At 43.8% G+C, this 21,627-nt stretch overlaps 1 protein-coding gene across 1 annotated transcript in view; it reads left to right on the top strand.

Annotated features, from left to right (window-relative positions):
* Positions 1 to 5,465: 5,465 nt before the first annotated feature.
* nlgn1 (neuroligin 1) overlaps positions 5,466 to 21,627 on the top strand; it is a 374,131-nt gene continuing 357,969 nt past the window's right edge. Inside the window, exon 1 of the mRNA XM_068743587.1 lies at positions 5,466 to 5,871. Within this exon, the coding sequence (XP_068599688.1) occupies positions 5,469 to 5,871 (403 nt within the window). The 5' untranslated portion in view covers positions 5,466 to 5,468. The remainder of the gene's footprint in view (positions 5,872 to 21,627) is intronic.

The raw sequence follows: 21,627 nt of genomic DNA, 5'->3' as shown, positions 1-21,627 counted from the left end.
TGTTTTCCACCATGAGGAAGCCGGAGACCCAGAGAGAACCCACGCAGGGGTTGTGGGGACACATCCAAACTCCTCACAGAAAGGCCACAAGTCAGATTCAAACCTGTGTCCTTCCTGCTGCGAGGCAGCAATGATGGAAATGCCCTCGTGAATGAGCTACAGCTCTGCTTTTGTCTCTGAATATCTGCATTTGTGTTGTGTTTTTGGAGCAAAACTCTTTAAATAAAAACATCTATACACATGAACTGACCTTTTACGCATACCCCCAGAACACAGACACCCACATGCCACTGCAATAGCTGCCCTGAGCATCAGTGACGGGGCAGCAGGGTGGCTGACCTAAGGTCAGTAGACCAGCGAGCCAGACTCAGCTCATCCAGCAGAGACTTGTTACGCCGCCACGGCCAGGAGGTGACATGAGGAGAGATGAAGTAAAGGAGGAGGGAGAAGGTGAATAGAACGGGTCAGGGAAGGAGAGCAGCATGACGTACATGAGAAGAGGAAGTACATGTGATGTGTATTCTTATTGAGAAGACAAAATAAATTCACAAAGATGGGACGGGCAGTAAAAAATGGTTAAAAGGGTAAGGGTAAAAGTAGAAGGCGTTCAATTGATTAAATGTTTTAAAAAGAGAGAGACCGAGAGAGCGAGAGAGAGAGAAAGTGGAGAGCAGGCGCTGAGATAAGTACAGAACAAAAGAAAAACTCTGCAGCTCTCTGGATTAAAGCAGCAACAGCAATATGAGCTTTCAGGTGAATAAAATTGAAGAGGGGGGGTCTTACAGTCGGCTATCAGGTCTCTGAGCCCCCGGTGGTGTTCAGTCCCCCCGTCGACTGAAGCAACAAGGACATTAACACCAGAGTCAAGAGAGAGAATGGAAGAAGCGGGAAAACAGCACATACAATTATAAGTGTTGTTTGAAACCGAAAGCAAAATCATGAATTCAACTGTTAAATCTAGAAATGAAAGAATTGTGAGGTGAGTGTTTATACAGTCTAACTCTATCCTGCTTTTTTCTGCCTGACACTTTTTTGCGGGTCATTGTAGAACACAATGAAATCAGTCGTGCCATTTATTGAACTCTTCTGCTGCATTGTGACCAGAACATGTGGAACATGGCAACGACGGGCGAGTGCGTGTTTGTTGCAGTGTGTGAAAGGGATGCATCGTTGCTTCAAAAAAACCAGAAGCAAATAACAAACATCTTAATTAATTTGGCCCGAACTGATTCAACATTTGTAGAAAGAAGTGCAAAATCCCCAACACAAAGGGAGCGTTTCCAGAAGACGCCTCAAGGCTCCTTTTCAATCAGGCTACTCACCTCCAGAAAAAGGCAGCGATCACTGAATATGCCAGATGTTGCCCCAGCCAGCCACTGTGCACATCTGCATTGGGAGGAGAACCACATCCATCCTGCAGCAGTTCTTGCGTGTGGCAGTCACCAAGTGGTTCTCGAACTTAATATTCACGGGGAAAAAGGACAGCACAACTCCATTGTGTCTCGTGTGGGAAACCGAAACTCTACTGCACATGCTCAGGATAGCTCAGGTACACGCAGCGTGACATCACTGAATATGCTAATTAACATGAATTTGCTACATGCTATTAAATACGCTTAACAAATATGCTTTAAGAGGAAGACAGTCCAGGAGCCGACTGGGTTGGGCTCGGATGGCAGGCTGAGCACAGAAGTTCAGCTCTGGGTTGGAGTTCATGTCCAATGTCAAAGCAAATGCAGTCGTCCCTCGCTAACTCAGAACCATAACTCAGAACCCCTAACCCATAACCCCTAACCCATAATTCATAACTCATGACCCATACACCCTCAGTTAGGGGATAGGGGTTATGGGGGGCGTTAGGTGGGATTCCGCACCGCATGTTATTCGCCTTGCTCATGCAGTTAGCATCATGCAGTTAGCATCATGCAGTTAGCATCATGCTTGCGTGCTTGCATCTCAAACCAGAGTATTGCCTGCAGGCTTATTCGTATCTCAGAACGCTCTCGTGTCAAAGCGCTCCGATGTCGAGGTATTCCTGGATTTAAAGGCAGTGGCCTTCGGGCGTGAATTCTATGTTGCTTCTGTATACAAGGTGCAGAAATAACAGGAGATGGGGGGGGCAGTAAGAAGAGACCGCACCCTGAAGGGTATAATGAAATAAGAAATAAAGTGATCATCAAATGCAGCCATTTGGTTGTAACGACTCTTTTCTGATTGGCTCCAGTCAGCTGAGCGAGATTCAGAGAGGGAGATGCAGAAATATACAGCAATTACATAACAATATATATAGATTTAATGAGAAAAGTATCTCCTCAACCAAGCATAAAATAACACTTTGAAAATAAGGAGATACATCCTTTGTACGATCCTCTGGGATGAAGCTGCTGCCCTTAAAGTCGCAGCAGCTTTCTGTTCCACACAGCTGCCGATCAGGCTTGCAGATTGATGCTCATGTTTATAAGTCTTTATTCATTTTAATTGACCTAACAGGGCTCTGATAGGTGCCCCATGGACACTCCTTATAAGGACGGTCATGCAGTATAATGTAGATGTTCCTCATCTTCGTTTGGGACGTTACAGGGCTCACATCAGGAGTGCCCATGGTGGGGGCGCTCGTGGACCAACCATCATGTGCTGCCGGCTGATGGGATACTGAATGGAGTGAATGAGGTGTTGGTGTATTTGTTTGTGTAGAAACTGTTTCAGGAGGAGCTGGTTTAACCCTTTATTGCCAAACGTATCATATTTGATACACGGTCCTTTCAGAATTTTGAGACTTCTACTTCATAAGATTGATTTTCATGTTCTCTTAAAAGCTGATCGATACAAGCCAACACATGCATCTGCATTTTCCATGAAAAAATTCAGGATTTTGCTAAAGTTACATAAATTAGAGCACTTGTTTTGCAACAAATTTGCCTGGATGTTCCGTTAAGACCTTATTTTATTAGAGTGTTCTGACATTGACTTCATCAGGCGGGCTTTAAAGGGTTAACTGGTCACTGTGATTAAACCACTGGCATGCCTTTTGGTCGAGCCTCATTGGACCACTTTTATAGTCTCATTAACAAGCCAGTAGAGCGAGCGCTGAAAACGGCTTCATTTCCCTTCCTTCCTTTCTTTTGTTGTCTGCTTGCCTCCCTTGTTCCTTCTTTTCATTTGAAGTCTTGTGTGAGGATTAGGATTAGGGTCATTTATTTCGTGATGTGAGGGGGACCTCCTTACTGGGGGGACTTATGACTGATGAGAAGCAGGAGTTGAGCGTATGGTTGTCATCACTGGTTTGACTTGAGGGAGACACTGCATCTCAGTTAACAGATGCTTCAGTGGGACAACGGAACGTGTTTGTGCCCCCCCAATACTTCACCTTCACTCCCAGGCTGTAGCCCCCCTGCTGCTGTATGTATTCTATAACATGAACAGATACAAACCGGTGGGGGAGTGTTATCAGTGCTCTTCATCCTTAGAGGGAAGCGCTGCTGATTTGATCTAAAAGTGCAAACAGAAATGCAGACAGCAGCTTTAATCAGGAAGTAAAGTGCAAAACAGCAACACCAGATTCTACAACATCATTTTGACGTTAAAATATTTATCATAACCTTGACATTTTTATGTAATGGGTTACACTTTAAAAGTTAACTTAATTGTCATTTGGAGTTGTGCTCATTTCCGAACATCACCACCATCAACCCTGACTGTGCACGCCGTCTGCAGCCGTGCACCTTTTAAAGCGTCCATCCAACCGTTGCCACCTTGCAGGTGTTGCTGGAGCCAATCCCATCTGATTACAGATTGTTGTAATCTGTAATCTCATGTCTGATTGAATGTCAGTTCCAGCAGCAGCCTGCCCTTGAAACAGTTTCCCATCAGTTTAGATGTGGGGACATTCCACCAGTCCATTCCTGAGACATGATCGAGAGGGACTATTTAGTACGCTCCACTTTGCTAAAAGTAAAAGACGTTTAGGAGGCAATTCTTCTGTCCCTGAACAAATAAACAGAAACTGCTTATGAAGCGGTTTATTCTCCGGCATCAAGATGGCAGCTAACAGGATTCTATAGTGTCAACACAATAAAATACAATTACATGTAGCATTAATTCGGGGATAATAATACTACTACTAATAATAATACAATGACGACTACTACGGTAATAATAATACAATGACTACTACTAATAATAATACCAACAATAATGACACTACTAGAAAAGCACTCACAGAGCGCAAAACTCCATCTTTCTGTGTGTTAATCCAACAAACAACTAAATACAACACAGCATACTACATTGAATTGGAACATGCGATGGCATTAAGAGGACGAGTCAAGGTGTATTAATTAATGTGGTGATCTGAAAAATGTAACACAAATCAAGGAGTGTCTTTTTTTTACAGTGAATGTTGTCTATGGCAGGACAGTGAGACAAACTCCAGCTCTCCTACCTGCCATGTCCCGCCCATTTACCACGTGGAAACCTGCACACAGTTTTTATTGCTATTTTTAACTTTGCTAAATTAAGGGCGTGCCATTAAAAAACCTCTCTCAACGTCCAGTTTTATTTTTGCTTCCTGCAAATCTTTCAGCTGCTGCTGGTACGCATTCCAGTCCCCTACTCTGTCCCAAAGAGAGCTCCTCTTCAGCGCAGAGTAATGCTGGGGGGTACATAGGACATAAAACTAAACTATAAGACGAGGATGTCACACTCTTCCATAAGCGTGAAACAACTGTCACATTGCACACTGCTGGTTGTTAAGCTGTTGTAATATTACCTATTGTCAAGTGACACAAATGGATATTATAAAATGCTTTAAATTATGTGTGTATTTACGGTTGCTCTACAAAAACAATGGTTCTGCTGCTCTTACTTTTATAGAATTTTTTGCATTTCTCTTCTGATTGTTGCTTTTTTCACGTGTGTTGCAGGGGACAGACGAACTGGGAACAATTATTCAACACTGCAACACAACTCCTGAATCTCCAGCTGTAAATGACAGTGGGCTCATAATGCTGGAAAACGTCTGGCCTACCGACCTTATGAGGACTGGATCTCACATATGAGAGCTTTACTGTCAGGAATTATTGTTAGAAACTGACGGCTGAGACCTTTCCATTGTACAATCTGTCCTGCCTGGATTTTCAAAAGGATCATTAGGAACTCCAGCGCTAGTTACGCACGTTCTCATGCCTGGTTGTCCGAGTGAATGTGATTTTATTGCGATTGAGTGGTTCACTTTGAGAGAGACCTGCAAAGGAAGTGTCTTTAGGACTATTTTTTCCACCTGAAAGGACAAAAAGAGAACAACAAGAAGTTGAACATAAGGAGTAGCAGCAATGTCCCAGTGGAGACACCGTCCAATGACTGGGTGCCGACGACTTCAAACCGCCAGCAGCAGGCGCAGGATGGCGGGACAAGTTCATGGTTCCTTCGGCATGGGCCAGTGGCTATCAACGCTATCAACGCTAATGTGGATGGGGCTATTGCTCCTGCAGGCATCTCTGAGTGCTGCATCAGCTGAAAAACTCGATGAGAACGACCCAGTGGTGACCACCACCAACGGCAAGCTGCGGGGCATTAAGAAGGAGCTCAACAATGAGATACTCGGTCCTGTCGTCCAGTTTCTGGGTGTCCCGTATGCCGCTCCGCCAACAGGCGAGCGGCGTTTTCAGCCACCTGAGCCACCGGCACCGTGGCCGGAGATCCGTAATGCCACGCACTTTGCACCGGTTTGTCCACAGAGCATCGTGGAGGGCCGGTTGCCGGATGTGATGCTGCCTGTGTGGTTCACCAACAGCATGGATGTGGTGTCCACATATGTTCAAGACCAGAGCGAGGACTGCCTTTATCTTAACATCTATGTCCCAACTGAGGATGGTGAGTTAGCTTGCAGGCTCAGGCAGGACGAGTGTGGGGACAGTGGGGTGGGGGCTCTCATAGAGAGAGAAGTATGATGTCTGTGTGTCTGTCTGTCAGTAGAACGCACGAAAATGTGCATGTTTAATCTGCATGTTTAATCTGCATGACTGCTAATCGTTAGCAACTGCTTTTGTGAACGTTAATACACAAGATGTGTGTGTGTGCGTGTGTGTGTGCGTGCGTGTGTGTTTGAGACATCCATTGAAACTAATATGACTCGATAACCATCTCAAACTTCCTTCTTCCGTCCCACCTCCTCGCCTTTTTGTTTGTGTTCTACTCCCACCTGTCCATCGTGTCTTCAGCGTTTCATAAACTATTGTGTCCTGCTACAAAGGGTACATTTCACTAAACAACACAAGACAGCCAGTCAGGATCATCACCGATTGATCTGACTGGCTGGCTGAACGGTCGACTGGGTGCTGACTGAGCTGCTGCCATTCATTCTTTTGCTTGGTCTCTACATCTCCTTCTCCTTCTTCCTCCCTCTTTTATGATTAATCAGCATTTTTGTGTGTGTGCATTGGTGTGTGGGTGTGTGTGTGTGTGTGTGTGTGTGCGTGTGTGTGTGTGTGTGTGCGTGCGTGCGTGCGCATGCCAGATCCTGTATACATTGTGAGTCCAGGGACTCAATGTTATTCTTTAGTTTTTTATTCGTTTACAGTCAAAAGAATATCCAAGGAATGTGCCAGGAAACCGGGCAAGAAAATATGTAGACAAGAAGGTATGTATGATCTGAATACAACATATACAATACCCGAGAGACAGGAGGAATTCTGCAGATAAAGGTCTACAAATGGTCCAACTCAGGTGCTCTGCAGCCTGTTTGTTTGTTTATTTGCTTTTAAGAATGCCCACTTTTGTTTGTGGGACTTTTAAAAACCCCTGAACCACCGCTCTCCGTGGTCAGCAAGGTTGGGAGGTCTGATGTTCTGCTGGATCAGGGGTCCAAAGGTGTGTTGTAATGATGGCTGGTGTGTTCGGAGATAATAGCATAAGATCAGGCAGATTGTCACACACACACACACCTACACACCAAACACACACACACACACTTCTGATGATGCACTCGCATGTAGCTAAACACGATGAGCTCAGCTGAACCTTGACTGCGTAATCTCCATTAAAAGAAAGCAGGGCTGTGTTCAGGTTGGCCCGGGCGACTGTATCAAGCACGGTTTCATCAAGATAATGCCATCCACATCCTCTCATTCCTCCCCGCCCTCTCTCACTGCCTATCCTTCCCTTGATGTGTGGACACTCCTGGCAGTGTAAAGTGTGTGAGAGGCAGACTGATGCTGACAGCGTCCTTGGTGAGGTCAGAGTGTTAATGGCATTGTCTTGGCAGCAGCCTACATGATCACTTAGTGGACTTTCTCTGAGGTACATGTAAACCCTAACCTCATTGTTCATCTTGTCCTTCCCTTTTGTTCTCTAATATTAGTAAGTTTAGAAAATCTTCATGATAGAGGCCCCACCCATCCAACTCAAACCACCCCCGCACATTCTGGCTTGGCCGCCAACGAGGTGATGTTTTCGCCGGCGTTGTTTTGTCTGTCTGTCTGTTAGCAAGATAACTCAAAACTTTCTGAACGAACGGAGATGAAATTATCAGGCAATGTTGGGAATCTTACCAACAATAGTTGAACATTCTAGTGTTGACTAGTTTGAAATATTCATTAAGATTACAGTCAATGGAGCTTCAAAATTTGCTCCTAAATATCTCGGTTGATTATTTATCGATGTTTATGGAATTTGACGGACCTCTATTTAACACTGAATTTAATCCAGAACGGTTTCGGATTGTGGATACTGTCTCAATCCGAATTTTCCCATTTACTTATAATGGAGGCTTAAAAAAAAATCATCATATCTTGTGAAATATGCATTCAATATGCATCTGTTCCACATCTCACCTGATCAGCTCCTGCCTCTTTGGACCCGACTCTCTTGTCTCCCATTGCGCCACCGGGCCACCTTGTAGGGTCATTATTTTTGGTGTAAATCACAACATGGGGCGACTGAGATGCTGGGCGGAGGTCTGCGCTCTTCTAGGGCTTTTCTCGTTCTTCATTTTATGGGAGAGGGAGATTGGATTGAGGAAACGTTTCTTTCACAAAAAAGCCAGCTGGTTGATTTGCGGCCTCGTTAAAGCTGCTTTGTTTGGGTTTGTTCCTTCAGGTTGGGTTTACTGTCGGCTGCCGTTGCATTTAGAGAAAATTAGTCTACTCTATTTCAGAGAACTCCTCAACTTTATAAACTGCATTTCATTAGGCAAAGATCTATGCAGTTGGTTTGCTGTCAAGTGGCCGGATGCACGAAGACTCGGTTACATTACATGCATAATGTGCCTCTTTCCCGGGGTGCAAGGAACAAGATACACACTTTGCTTGGTCGATCAATCCAAGACACTCATTCCAGACTGTTCAAGCATGGTGCGCCCAGTCGCCCATCAGTCCGGCTGCTAGTCCGGCTGCTGTCAGACAACAGCTGGAGTTAAAGAACATAAAGGTGAGTGACTTGTGATTACTTACAGGTCTTACTTACAATGACTGTTACACCTGTCCTCGTAATGACTGTTACACCTGTCGTCGTAATGACTGTTAAACCAGTCCTCATAATAACTGTGACACCTGTCCTCATAATGACTGTTACACCTGTCCTCATAATGACTGTTACACCTGTCCTCATAATGACTGGTAAACCTGTCCTCGTAATGACTGTCACACCATTATGCATATTACAGAAACGAGCATTCCCAAGGTTGGATTTCGGGATCATACTCATAACTTATTTATTCAGTCAAAGTTGCTTAAATTTATGGATCTGGTCAAATACAACACTCTAGTAGTTCTATTGAAGGCATTTAACAAATCATTACCAATTCACCTACAATGGGTTTTTGTTTGAGCAGCGGTTCATGATTTGAGATGATTTGGAGTTTTTAAATTACCTCAAGTTCGAAACACACTCAAAAGTTTTTGTTTGTCTGTACGTGGAGTAAAACTTTGGAACAGTCTGGATGCACACCATAAGCAATGTCACAGTATTCATCAATTTAAGCTATTATATAGACCAGTGTTTCCCAACCGGTGTGCCGCGAGAGATCGTCAGGTGTGCCGTGAGAAATTTTCCAATATCACCTAATCTTTTTTTTCTTTTAATATCACCTAATTAACCATTGTCGGGTGTCTGTGTTGTAATAACGTGTGTGTGCCACCCGTAGATCACTCTTCAGACCGGAGCACGGTGTCGCTCCGTTCCTCTCTGCCGCTAACTCGAGTACAGCAGCTTATTCTTGCACTTCAAAATAAGAGCGCACACTTCAAAATAAACGTCACGCAACTGCGCTGTATTTAAAGCAGTGTTTCCCAACCAGTGTGCGTGCCGTGGGAAATAATCTAATATCACCTAATGAACCATTGTTGGGTGTCCGTGCTGTAATAAAGTGTGTGTGCCGCCCGTAGATCGCTCTTCAGACTTTGAAGTGAACGACAGGAGCTGGTTCCCGTCATTGGGAGCTGATTGTGAGCCAAAATAAATTATGTTAAAGTCTAACGTGATTGGGCGAGATGTGTGTGGGTGTCTGCGTGTCCACAACAAGCGGGGGGGGGGGGGGGGTTACGCACATGCAGCACAGCGTGTGGACGAAACGAAAGGGAGGCAGGGAGAGAGAAGAACTTTAGACTGGAGACAAACTACGCGCTAGAAAGGGTAAGGAAAAAAACGAGTGATAGAAAACGTAGTAAAATCTGGACAAATTTTAATGCGGCTGACACAAAGGCAAAATAAAATAAAGTAAAGTAAGCTTGTATCTTGAGGAGCAGCTTATCCAAAGAAGTGCAGACCCCCAAGTGTTCAGTCTACCCACGTCTTACACACGGAGACTGTATCGTGGCAACATCTGTCCCCTCAGAGAGAAGCTTCTCCAGAACAGGACAGTTTATAACAGAAAGAGAACCAGGATCAGCCCCTCCAAGCTGAGCCACTCGGTTTCCTTTGATGCCATTCTTCTGTAAAACAGTAGAACTGTTACCTGATGCTGCTTTATCTTTTACACTTTTTAATTTATGTTTTCTTGATGTGTTGTTTGAGATTTACATGCAGAGATTTGACCTTGTTCTCTGTGAGATGTGTTTGGTTTGGTTTTGTATTTTATATTATATAATATGTTTTTTGTAGCTAGCTAGCAGTGCAAAGAGGATTTAATTAAAGACATTTAATCAACATTTGATATATTGCATGTTTTTACATTCGTAAATTAATGACAATGACAACATAAAATTAATTTTGCCAACAACAACAACAACAAATCTCAGGAGCCACTTGGGAGCTCTTAAAAGAGCCGGAATTCCCATCACTACATTGAACTGAAACAAGATCGTGGTTTAAAGCTAAACTTTGCTGATCTGCCTTTCCTTCCTGATCTGTTGCCAAGGAGTTCCCTGTTCTGGCCAACAAAGCTATTTTGACATTGCTCCCGTTTTCAACCACATATCTGTGTGAGCTGAGCTTCTCAAGCTGGACGGCGATAAAAACTACAAACAGAGAGACTGAGAGCTGATGAGGAAGAGCTTTGTGTGTGTCTTTCTACCATTACTGCCAGGATATCCATTTTGTGTTCATCCAAACAGCCCCAGGTTTCACACTAAGTATAAATACATTAAAAACTATATTATTAACTATATGTATTATAATAAAGGTCATCTAATTTAATATGTACCGTGTTAGTGTCATTTTGGTTGGTGGTGTGCCGCAGGATTTTGTAAATGTAAAAAATGTGCCGTTGCTCAAAAAAGGTTGGGAAACACTGATATAGACATCTGGTTTACTCACAATATTCAGACAGAGGGTCTTGAAGGTATATCTGTAATTTGTACCAGTGCTCGTTGTTTCTTTACCATTGTTGGTATATGCCCATTACCATTGTTGGTATATGTTTACAGTAGTCCCTCATTTTCCGCAGGGGTTACGTTCTAAAAATAACCCGCAATAAGTGAAATCCGCAATGTAGTCATCTTTATATATATTTTTTAATTATTATACGTGTACATAAATGTTTTAAGGCTGTAAAACCCCTCACCACACACTTTATACACATTTAACAGTCAGGCATTAATCTAAATAGATTGTTTCAGTATTGTAGAATGAAACCAAAGATCAAAACCTTTTCAGAACTAAACATTTGTTTGAGAAATATAAATATATAGTACGAACAGTAAACGTTTTCCTGTTAATAATGTTAAGGCGTGCAGGTCGAGGAAAGAGCCGCTTGGAGTGCAGAAGAACAAATATTCTACTCGTGCTGTCTTTAGCCTCTCATGCTGCTTTATTGGATAGCTTAGCACAGCGGAACGGCAGCGGCTACATGTATCAACAGGAAGAAACAAAACCCAAAAGGGACGGCATACGTGACGTGTATGCTCCTACAAAATAAAAGCCTCGTTTTACACAGAGAATAAGAGCGCTATAAAACAAACGCTTAACAAATAAACATGATAGCTTTTAGAAATAACAAATTTAATTTTAATGATCAACCTACGAGGCTGAACACATGAGAAATGATTAATAACGACTCACGCGTATTTCACAGTTTCGCCGACCGCGCCTCTTCGTCCTTGCGCCGCTTCAAGGCGCGTTCAAGTGCAAAAAAAACCCTGAAATATTGCATTAAAACTCCGCGAAGCAGCGAAGTCGCGGAAGATGAACCGCATTATATCGAGGGACTACTGTATTACCATTGCTGGTATTTCTTTATTATTCATTTTCGCATGATTTTTTAAACAGTCATCTGTTACCTGTGGTAACACCATAATGAAAAAAAAAAGAATTTTGTTATTTTGTAATTTAACTACTGTTTCATCAGATATTTTGTTTTATTTTTCAAAATCATCAAGTCTATAGTTGTTGTTTGATATAATTTGGAGTTTGTAACAGTGGAGCTTATTATGTTTATATATTATGAGAAATAGGGGTGCAATTAAATACGTTTTCTTCTTCCCACTCCCTTTCAGGCAGAATTGGCATATTATTTTTTTTTTTAAATGTGGCTAGTGCAATGTGACACGGGTTGTTTTGTTTGCTTTTTTTGTCATTGCCTGAAATAACTAACTAACTAACTGTTAAACCTGTCCTCGTAATGACTGTTACACCTGTCCTCGTAATGACTGTTACACCTGTCCTCGTAATGACTGTTAAACCTGTCTTCATAATGACTGTTAAACCTGTCCTCGTAATGACTGATAAACGTGTACTCATAATGACTGTTAAACCTGTCCTCGTTTGACTGTTACACCTGTCCTCGTAATGACTCTTAAATCTGTCCTCTTAATGACTGTTACACCTGTCCTCGTAATGACTGTTACACCTGTCCTCGTAATGACTCTTAAATCTGTCCTCTTAATGACTGTTACACCTGTCCTCGTAATGACTGTTACACCTGTCCTCGTAATGACTCTTAAACCTGTCCTCTTAATGACTGTTAAACCTGTCCTCGTAATGACTGATAAACGTGTACTCATAATGACTGTTAAACCTGTCCTCGTTTGACTGTTACACCTGTCCTCGTAATGACTCTTAAATCTGTCCTCTTAATGACTGTTACACCTGTCCTCGTAATGACTGTTACACCTGTCCTCGTAATGACTCTTAAACCTGTCCTCTTAATGACTGTTAAACCTGTCCTCGTAATGACTCTTAAACCTGTCCTCTTAATGACCTGTCCTCGTAATGACTGTTAAACCTGTCCTCGTAATGACTGTTAAACCTGTCCTCGAAATGACTGTTAAACCTGTCCTCATAATGACTGTTACACCGTCCTGCATCCTGTCGGCTTTTTCAGCTGGTGAATGGTCATTCAGCCATAACGTGCTGGGATAGCGGTCTCTGGAGTCAGCACCACTGCCATTGGTTTTCTCTCCCTGCATGGATTTCGAAGCAACAGTTTAATGAATGCAACATTTATCTTGGTGGCCATTATTTTGCTGGTTGGTAGCAATGCAAACAATAAAAGTGCTTTTATTTTTACATTTGTAGATCTTTAAAACGGAAATTATTAACCAAATATCTTCACATGTATTATTGATGTTGACACAGGACTGCGCACGCACACGCGCATGCACACACACACATACACACAGCTTGCCTGCTCCTTTTTTCTGTTCTGGTATTTCCATTTGTGATCACAATCGGCTCTGGTGGAGCCTGGCGCAGCTGGCTACAGAAGACGCTCCTCCATTTAACGCTGACTTTAATGATAAATTCATGTCAAAGAACATGACTCTCATTTCATTTCCTTTTTCGTGTACTTAATTTTCACAACTGGAGCTTTTTCCTTGCTTGACAACCAACACGTTGCTGATGGACAGTCCTTCAGCCAGAAGATGCCCCTCTCTGTATGACGTCATCACAATTCCATATGGATACTGAAAACACTCGCTGTTGTTGTTCTCGGTATCTTTATACACCAACCATGAAAAGTGAGTCAGAGTCAATGTGTATTTTTAGCTGATTTTTAATCCTTAAATGAGTTTTTAATGTTAAAATGTAATATTTTTTCCTGACCTCATTCTGGATCCGATCCAGATGAAATTAGGTGGTGAAGTAGAGGCCCCCACCCTTCATGACTGTCAAATCCCATAAACATCGTTCAATAATCAACCGAGATATTGAGGAACATATTTTGAAGCTCCATTGACTACAATGTTAACGATAATTTCAAAGTGATGCCGAATCCAGGATTTCTTCTGGATCAGCACCAAAATGTAATCATCTGTTCCTGATAGCATTCCCAATATTTACAGAACATGTCTTCAAGATCCATGCAGAACGGTTTGAGATATCTTGCCAACAGTCAGACAAACAAAGTCCGGCGATCGAATAACGCCGCCTCTGCGGTAATTACAACAATAATAAATATAATAACAAGCCAGATGCATCACAAACTGAAGCAGTGAGCAGTGGGAGGCCAAATTATCCACCTCTAAATGCACGGCGGGTTTATTGGCACACTATCAATAGCACATTGCAACAGATTCAGGTGTTTTGGTCGAAATTTCAAACAAAAAGGCTAAAATAAAAATGATATGCTTGATCTTGATGCAACAGTTATTACTGCCAATGCCAGCTCTGAGAGCAGGACAGCAAACGTCTTGTGCTGTAACCATCACAGTGGAAGGAAGCCCTTTATGCCTTCACACAATTTTATTATGTTTGCATAATAACAAATAAAGTATCTTGAATCTCTTGAATCTTGAATCTATGTGAAACTAAGGTTTCAGCTTTCGAAGGCCAGTCCAGGACATTCAGCTGTTCCCCAAGCTGTTGCATATCCTCAATAGTTCTGGAAGTATTTTGACATGTTGCATTATTCCAAGAATTGTCTCCACTCCAGAGGGCTTTAGAATGGAAGCTCCATTGTAGATGTGGACTTCGCAGCTTCACAGACAGTGGCGCTTCCACGTTCTCCCTGTTTCCCTCACCGCCTTCTTCTCCCCGTGTTCCTTTCATCTTCTCTCATGTGTGCCTCCATCCGAGGATCTGCCCTAACCTAACCAGAGGAAACAGAAAGCAGGAGCAGGCATGGATCATGTTGCATTTGGATCTTCCCTAAGGAGATCTGTCGCCTCCAATCAAAGCTAACTTCCCAACACAATTGTTGACTCGCCATTTGTATGCTTGTGTACTTGTGGACAGCTAGATGGCTTTGCTGGAGGCGGGGGCTGCAGACGTCCTGCTGGAGGCGGGGGCTGCAGATGTCCTGCTGGAGGCGTGGGCTGCAGACGTCCTGCTGGAGGCGGGGGCTGCAGACGTCCTGCTGGAGGCGGGGGCTGCAGACGCTCTCTGCAGAGGGACATTCTAGTTTTTATCTCCGTATGATGGCTGGGATCACGCCATTTTACATTTCTGAAGAGGACTTCTGAAAGAGCTTCCCGGTTTATAATCATCGTTCTTGGAAACTCAGAAGAACGAATGACATTTCGGTTTAGCCCACAGCTTGCATTGTTAAAGCGTGAACACTGTAGGACACAGGAAGTAGCTGTAGTTCACAGGAAGTAGCTGTAGGACACAGGAAGTCACAGGAAGTGCACTAGTAGAGTTTTCGGGGTTAATCATTGTGCTTGTTTGCTGAATTCTTGTCTGGGACGCCTGAATTTGACATAAAATGCTATTTTGTCTTTTTGTATTGATTATCAACCTACATCAAGACAGCAGCTCGAGGCAGGAAATCTCACGGCAACCCTCGACATCCGGCTGTAGTCTGAAGCTAACAGAGTCCGTCTGATTCCGTGTTCTGCCTTGACAGGTAACCTTGGCTGCGTTCTAAATAGTCACACACACTCAGCCCCACACTCACAACACACGCGTGTTCAGTTGTGCTCAAGGTGACGCCGCTGATGGCTGCTAATACATATTCATCACGTTCGCATTACAATAAATAAATAAGCTGCTTATTTTTCCATTCCTGAATATTAAACGAAGGACATTTGAACCTTCCGCTCTCCACCGACGCCCGCCATTGTAGTTCAGTAATTTACAGCACTAGAGGTAACGATACAAACGGCATCATGTTACCTCAGTTCTAAGAACCCCCCCCCCATGCTATTGTTCTCTTTCCTTGCCGCTCTGACAGGGACACATTTTGTCTCATGCATATTTTAGACAGCAACTATTTGAACAGCAGAGACAGATGCGGCGTGCTGAAAAGTAATAGCTTCTCCCATAGTTTCCATTGCACCCGGAGTCATTATTTAGGGGGGGGGGGGGGGCATGCAACTATGTAATACATGAAGCTATTTGCTTCAATGATGATGTAGAGGCTGCTGTAAACTAACTGTATGCACTAATGGCCACCTCCACGCACCAACCAGGGAATGAATTCCAGCCTCATTTGTCTTGTGCTTGGATCTTTATACTTTATACTTTATAAGGCGAATGCTGTCTGATGCAGTCTGTCGGCCGCTCACTGCGACGGCGCTGAAGTGATGCATGCTGAAATGAAAAACAGGCAGAGAAGAGACGGAACACTTAGAAAGTAAAGCCTTTCGCTCTGATGGATTCGCTGAGGCAACACAACGAGCAACGCAGATCCAACTGTGCAGTATTTATTTGGCTACTCTGCCACTAAGGATGTCATATCAGGGGTGTTTTATTTAAACTCATGTTTCAGCAAATGTTGCATTACAATTACTAAAGTGCACATCATTGTGAATGCATGGTGGCGTTCTCACGATGACGCACAATCCGATCCAGAGACCTAATTGGTCGGGCAGTTTCTATCATTCTTGAAGATGAACTTTGTGGATGTCTTAAAGCAGCGGCCCCCAACCTTTTTCCTGCTGGTCTCATGGTGGCCAATTTTTGTTTTGGACCGGGGGACTAATTAAATAAAAAAAGAGGATTATCATCTTACCAATAAACTTTATATCATGCACTTGCAATAACTGTTAAACAAGTATTACACAGGGTTTGTGTCTTTTAATCCAGGGTTCTGGTCTCTATGTGCCGAAGCAGTTTTGAACCCTTTATTGCCTCGTTAACGAAGCCAGGCAGCTGTAGATAAACCGTGTTTTAAATCTGACTCCTGGCCAATGTTCCCTCTAATGTTTCGTGCGTCTGAGCAAACACACAAACTCCCTGAGCAGACCCTCGGACAAATGTGAGCAACATCATAATAATAAAGTTTATGTTGAACGCACTTTATATTTGAAAGCAAACCTCAAAGTGCACAATAGTATAAAAGAAACACAAAAACAAAAGATAAAATCAACAAATAAAACATAAAATTAACAAGCAAAGGAGGTACAACATTTGTTTTTCTAAACAAGTATACAGAAGAGAAAAGGTGTTAACTGTGGATGATGAGGAGTATATATTTGTTCGCCTTGTCATTATTATAAAGCGTCTTCCCTCCACATCGGCCACGCCGCTTCGTTCACTCAAACACCTGTGGACGTCGATTAGCTGCGTAAAGACGCACGTGACTCTCATCGTTAGCTGCAGCACCGGTTACCGGTTACCGGGCACCGGCCACTCACTGGCTCACATTGAAAAGTAGCACAGGATGAACTTTTACGTGTCTCTTTTATTTTACATTCAGGTTGGATTTTTTTTTTGTGCGCCGCGGAGATTTTTGCTGCGCAAAGACCGCATCAGCGGTGCGCAATTGCGCACGCGCGCAGCTTAGAGGGAATGTAGCTCCTGGCTTGTCTGTTAAAATAATTTTTCTGTTCTTGGATGTTGTCGGCTCCTCTTCTTCCTCCTCCTCTTCTTCCTCCCCAGTTGGACTTTTCCCCTTTGCAAAAGCGAACTATTACCGGCGAAAGAACAAAATGCCACACTGCACGGCTTTCAGATGTAATTTTCCAATCCAATCCAGAGGAATCCTCCCACTGGAAAACTATATAGGCTCACTTCACTTCCTGTATTCCCTTTGGATCGGAAATTAGATCCGAAAGCCACGCAGTGTGGCATTTATTTTCACCGGTAATCGTTTGCTTTGCAGATAATAGTTCAACGTTCTCGTAGGTAGGGTGACCAGTGGCGCATTCAACGCATTCAAGTACATCCGGGTTAATGCACACAGCGTCAACATTTGGAGATCTGTGAATAAAGTCAGTGTGATATATTATTAAAATAACGACTCTTCAATAGTTTGTATTCAGTCAGTCATTCATTCATTCAACGCTTTTTCTGCTTTAGCGAGACACGGGATTCTGAGTCTGCCTCAGCTGGCGAGAGGCGGAGCTCACCGCGTGGTACGGAGGAATAGAGCAGGCTGCAGGCTGGCCAGTAAAGAGTGTGTGTTTCTGCCCCCACCACACCCCGGCTTGGAGGCAGGGGACTACAGGGCAAACAGATGCGTGTTCCGACACGTGTGGAAGTTTCAGGTCTTTTTCTCGGTGCGTGCTCACATTATAGAGAGTGTTTGCACCTGTGCACGTGAAGGTAAATGGGTTGGCTTATGTGGGGCCAGATGGTGCGTTGAATGCTCAACAGAGAAGCCAAGGTCTCACCTTGGCTCAGTAACGAGACAGCGAGTGGTGTGTGTGTGGTGGTGGGGCAGCGGGGGGGGGGGGGTAGAAATGGAAAATACCTGTGTGTATTTGCACTATTTATGTTGTACCCCCAGGATAGTGAGATCATAGCCTTCTCAGCCTTGTGTTTAAATCAGAGGAGTGAATGACAGTGAATTATGAAACAGATGCTAACATTCAAGCAACATTCTCCTAAATAACTGCAGAAGATGATCAAAACGTCAAAACGGCTCGAGGAACACCCGCTCAGGAAATTAATCTTCAAACACTTGTTTAAGCATGAGTGAAGTTCTGTAAGAGCTTTGTGTCATGTTTGTGATGTAGCAGCAAAGATGTCTCATGTAGGCTGAATGTTCAGTCCAGGTGCACCTGAGTGAAAGTACCTGCATTAGTGCCACGGAAGTAAAGCCTAGGAAAGAACAAGATGAGTCTGACGGAGTCTCGAATCACACAGCTCTCTGCTTGATGATCTGGATTCTTCTTTTTGAAACATTTTGCATTCTCTTGTTTCTTCACACAGGAACGGGTGAAACTCATTAGCTCTGTCCCACACGACCACCTCGAGTCTCATCTGTAATATTTATGTGCTGCACTAACAGATAGAGATGAATGACAGAACGGCTTATTGCTACAACGAGACGTAATGAGATGCAATTTGCTGTTGCACTAGTACATAAATCACCTAAAGCCCTGCAGTCATTCACACTGCAAAGGTCCCCTGTAATGGACCAGCCGCGGCATTAACCCGCAGCGCACGCTCGCTCTGTATGTTTGAACACCTCAGTTCTGTTTTACAATTACGGTATCTTAACTTAAGATATTGTGCTTTTTATCCTAAGTGAACGTAATAAAAATGTGAGAGGATGAATCCATGTCAATACTAATGTTGACAGTACTCAGGGAATAGTCTGTGTGTGTCTGAGTGAAAAACACTATTTCTGCAAGCCCTTGCATAATTGTACAGTAGGATGAGTACTTGTAATGGAGTTATTGAATCACTCACGGGTGGTATTTAGAGAAAGCAATAATTCATGGGTTTTAATGCGTGCAGGGTCACACTCATAGAAAAAAAGAATCGATTAATTTAACTCATGTAATGCCATTAACTAAATACTTTTTTATAACCCAACATGCACTACCAACCCTAACATTGAAATCTGCCTCTCTTCAACGAACAATAACTCTGGAACGGAAAATGGGAGGAACACACTCTTTTTACCGAAATGAAAGAATATTCTGTGGAGCTTGAAAAATCTGGCAAAATGAGTAAAAACTGGGGCACTCAGCATATAACATAGCTGAAAATGGCTGGCACTCGATGAGTTAATACTCAATCAGACCAGAGAACGCTGACCTCAGCCTTGTCTTGGACTAGTCAACGAGAAGCCAACAAGTCTTCATTCAGATACGATTGACCAGATTCCCGGTGTTGGGAGGGTTCCCCAGTCTGGGATCTGGGGAGCCATATAGACAGGGTATGGGGGGGGGTTCACAATCAATTTATTCATTTTTGGCCTTGGCGCGGCATGTGGGGCCTTAGCGGGCTGGGCTTGGGGTGGGACGGTGGTCCGGCCTCCTGCTCCCTACTCTCCATCCCAGGGAATAATACTCTCCTCCCAAATGGCTGTATAGGGTCGGATAGGGCTGAAGCCCCTGCACTGTCTACTCCCGTTCCCCAGACGCTGGTTCGCTGGGTTGGGGGGTTGCCCGAGCTCGGCGGTGGGTTGGGTGGTGGGGGGGAGGGGTGCGGTGGGGGGGAGGGGGCGGGGGGGGCGCGGGGGGCGGGGGTGGGGGGCGGGGGTGGGGGGTGGGGGGTGGGGGGGGCTGGACTGTGGGGGGGGCTGGGGGACTGTGGGGGGTGTGTGGGATGGGTGGAGGGTGCTGGGAGGGGGGCGGGTGGTTGGGGGGGGCGTGGTGTTGGGTGCTGGTGGGGCGCCAGGCCGGCCCGCTGTGCCCCGTGCCGCTGCGCTGGCCTAGGTTTCGTCGGCTGTGTTGGTGTAAGTCGCCCCCCGGGCCCTGGACTGGTTCTTCTGCGTGTGGTTCTGGTGGGGCCATGGTGGTCGTTCTTGGGTTGCTGTAGCTGCTTGGGGTGATCTGGGGGCTTATGTTGCCATTGTTGGGTCTGGGATGGCTGCCCCGTTCTTAGGTGGAGGTTTCACGCATGCCAGATCCACCACTCCAGCACCTATTAAAACTCGTTTAGAGAGTCAACCCCGCACACAGATCTCTGAGTTAGTGGAGGTTGCTGGGTCAGTGCTTGTGGCTCTCACTATGCTCTCTCTCTTTTTCCTCAGATCTGAGAACTTGGTGATCCATACTTTCCTCTAGAGACGAATGTGAACCTGGTCTATTGGGACAACTCTTGGTGATGATTGGATGGAAGGGGTAGAATTAAGGGGCACAAATAAATCCATTGCACTTTCTTCTCAGAACACTGTGTTTTTGTCACTTTTTGTTTGTTCATGTTGTATGTTCACTGCGGTGTGCACAGCCCTCTACGGCGGTAAGCAGGTAATAAAATCAATAAAATAGGAATAGGCTAGGCTGCCAAGAGGGCAGGTGACGGTCACAATCACTATAAGAATAAAAATTGCATAGAACTCCAGCAGTGACTGACGTTATGTCCGTCACTGTGGAGCACGAATGCAGACAAGGTAAAAAAAAAAAAAAAAAAAAAAAAAAAAAAAAAACGATTGACCAGATTCCCTTCAACATCCTAACGAGCTGCTAACAGCTAGATGCATGAATGCGTCTGAAATAACAGACACTTTATATATATATATATATTTAAACATATGCGTGGATTTAAGCTCTGTACGTGGCAACTTCCCATTAGTGCTGTGAATTAATTATGATCTGTAATTAATCATTCTAATTAATCCATTTTTTTTTCTCAAATCTATTTATTTTCTTATGAACACATTAAACATTGAAGTACAGCATGTACAAATACTCATACACATACAATGTACACGCATCCATACACACTCACATAGATAATTAAAATAATAAAAACTGACACCAACAATGGAGACAAAGAAAAAGAGAAGAAAAAGAGACAAGAAAAAAGAAAAAAAGAGAAAAAGAAAACACACACAAAAAAAAGGGGTGGGAGGGGGGGGTTCAAGCTAGTCATATCTATGCATTTGTATGTTTATTTCTGTTTATTTTTCGCTGAAGTACTCCAAAAAAGCATCCCACGTCAAATAAAAGTCATCTACCCTCCGTTTCAGTTCGAATTTAATCTTCTCCAATTGAACGTGCTTCATTACATCATTTAAGAGATTTAAGTAGGACGGAGTTTTTTTTTTTTCCAGTTTAATAGGATCAGTCTCCTAGACAACACTGTAACAAATGTAATACACAGTGAAGAGATGGTCGGTGAGAGCGGTCGCACCGCTGCTGAGCTCCCGGCGAGCTCTTGCATTCCACCTCGATCACTGCTCTACAAGAGGAAACAACATCTTCTTCTGAAATCCATCCTAAAAATATTGAACTATTTTGTGCTGATCTATGCGGTAACCTTACAGGGATTAATTTTCATCGAGTCCCAGGAAGTACTTTTACCGAGGATATCGGAAAGAAATGGATCGTTCACGTGCGCCGCTTCTTCAGCGCATTTTAAAACTCTGGGCGATCTGAAGCGGTTTCAATCCAGGAGGAGAAACGTGCACCACCT

The sequence above is a fragment of the Brachionichthys hirsutus genome, chromosome 9 (genome assembly GCF_040956055.1).
Source record: "Brachionichthys hirsutus isolate HB-005 chromosome 9, CSIRO-AGI_Bhir_v1, whole genome shotgun sequence".
NCBI lineage: Eukaryota > Metazoa > Chordata > Actinopteri > Lophiiformes > Brachionichthyidae > Brachionichthys > Brachionichthys hirsutus.
The sequence above is the reverse complement of the archived record's forward strand: the minus strand, read 5'-3'. Positions and strand labels throughout refer to the sequence as shown.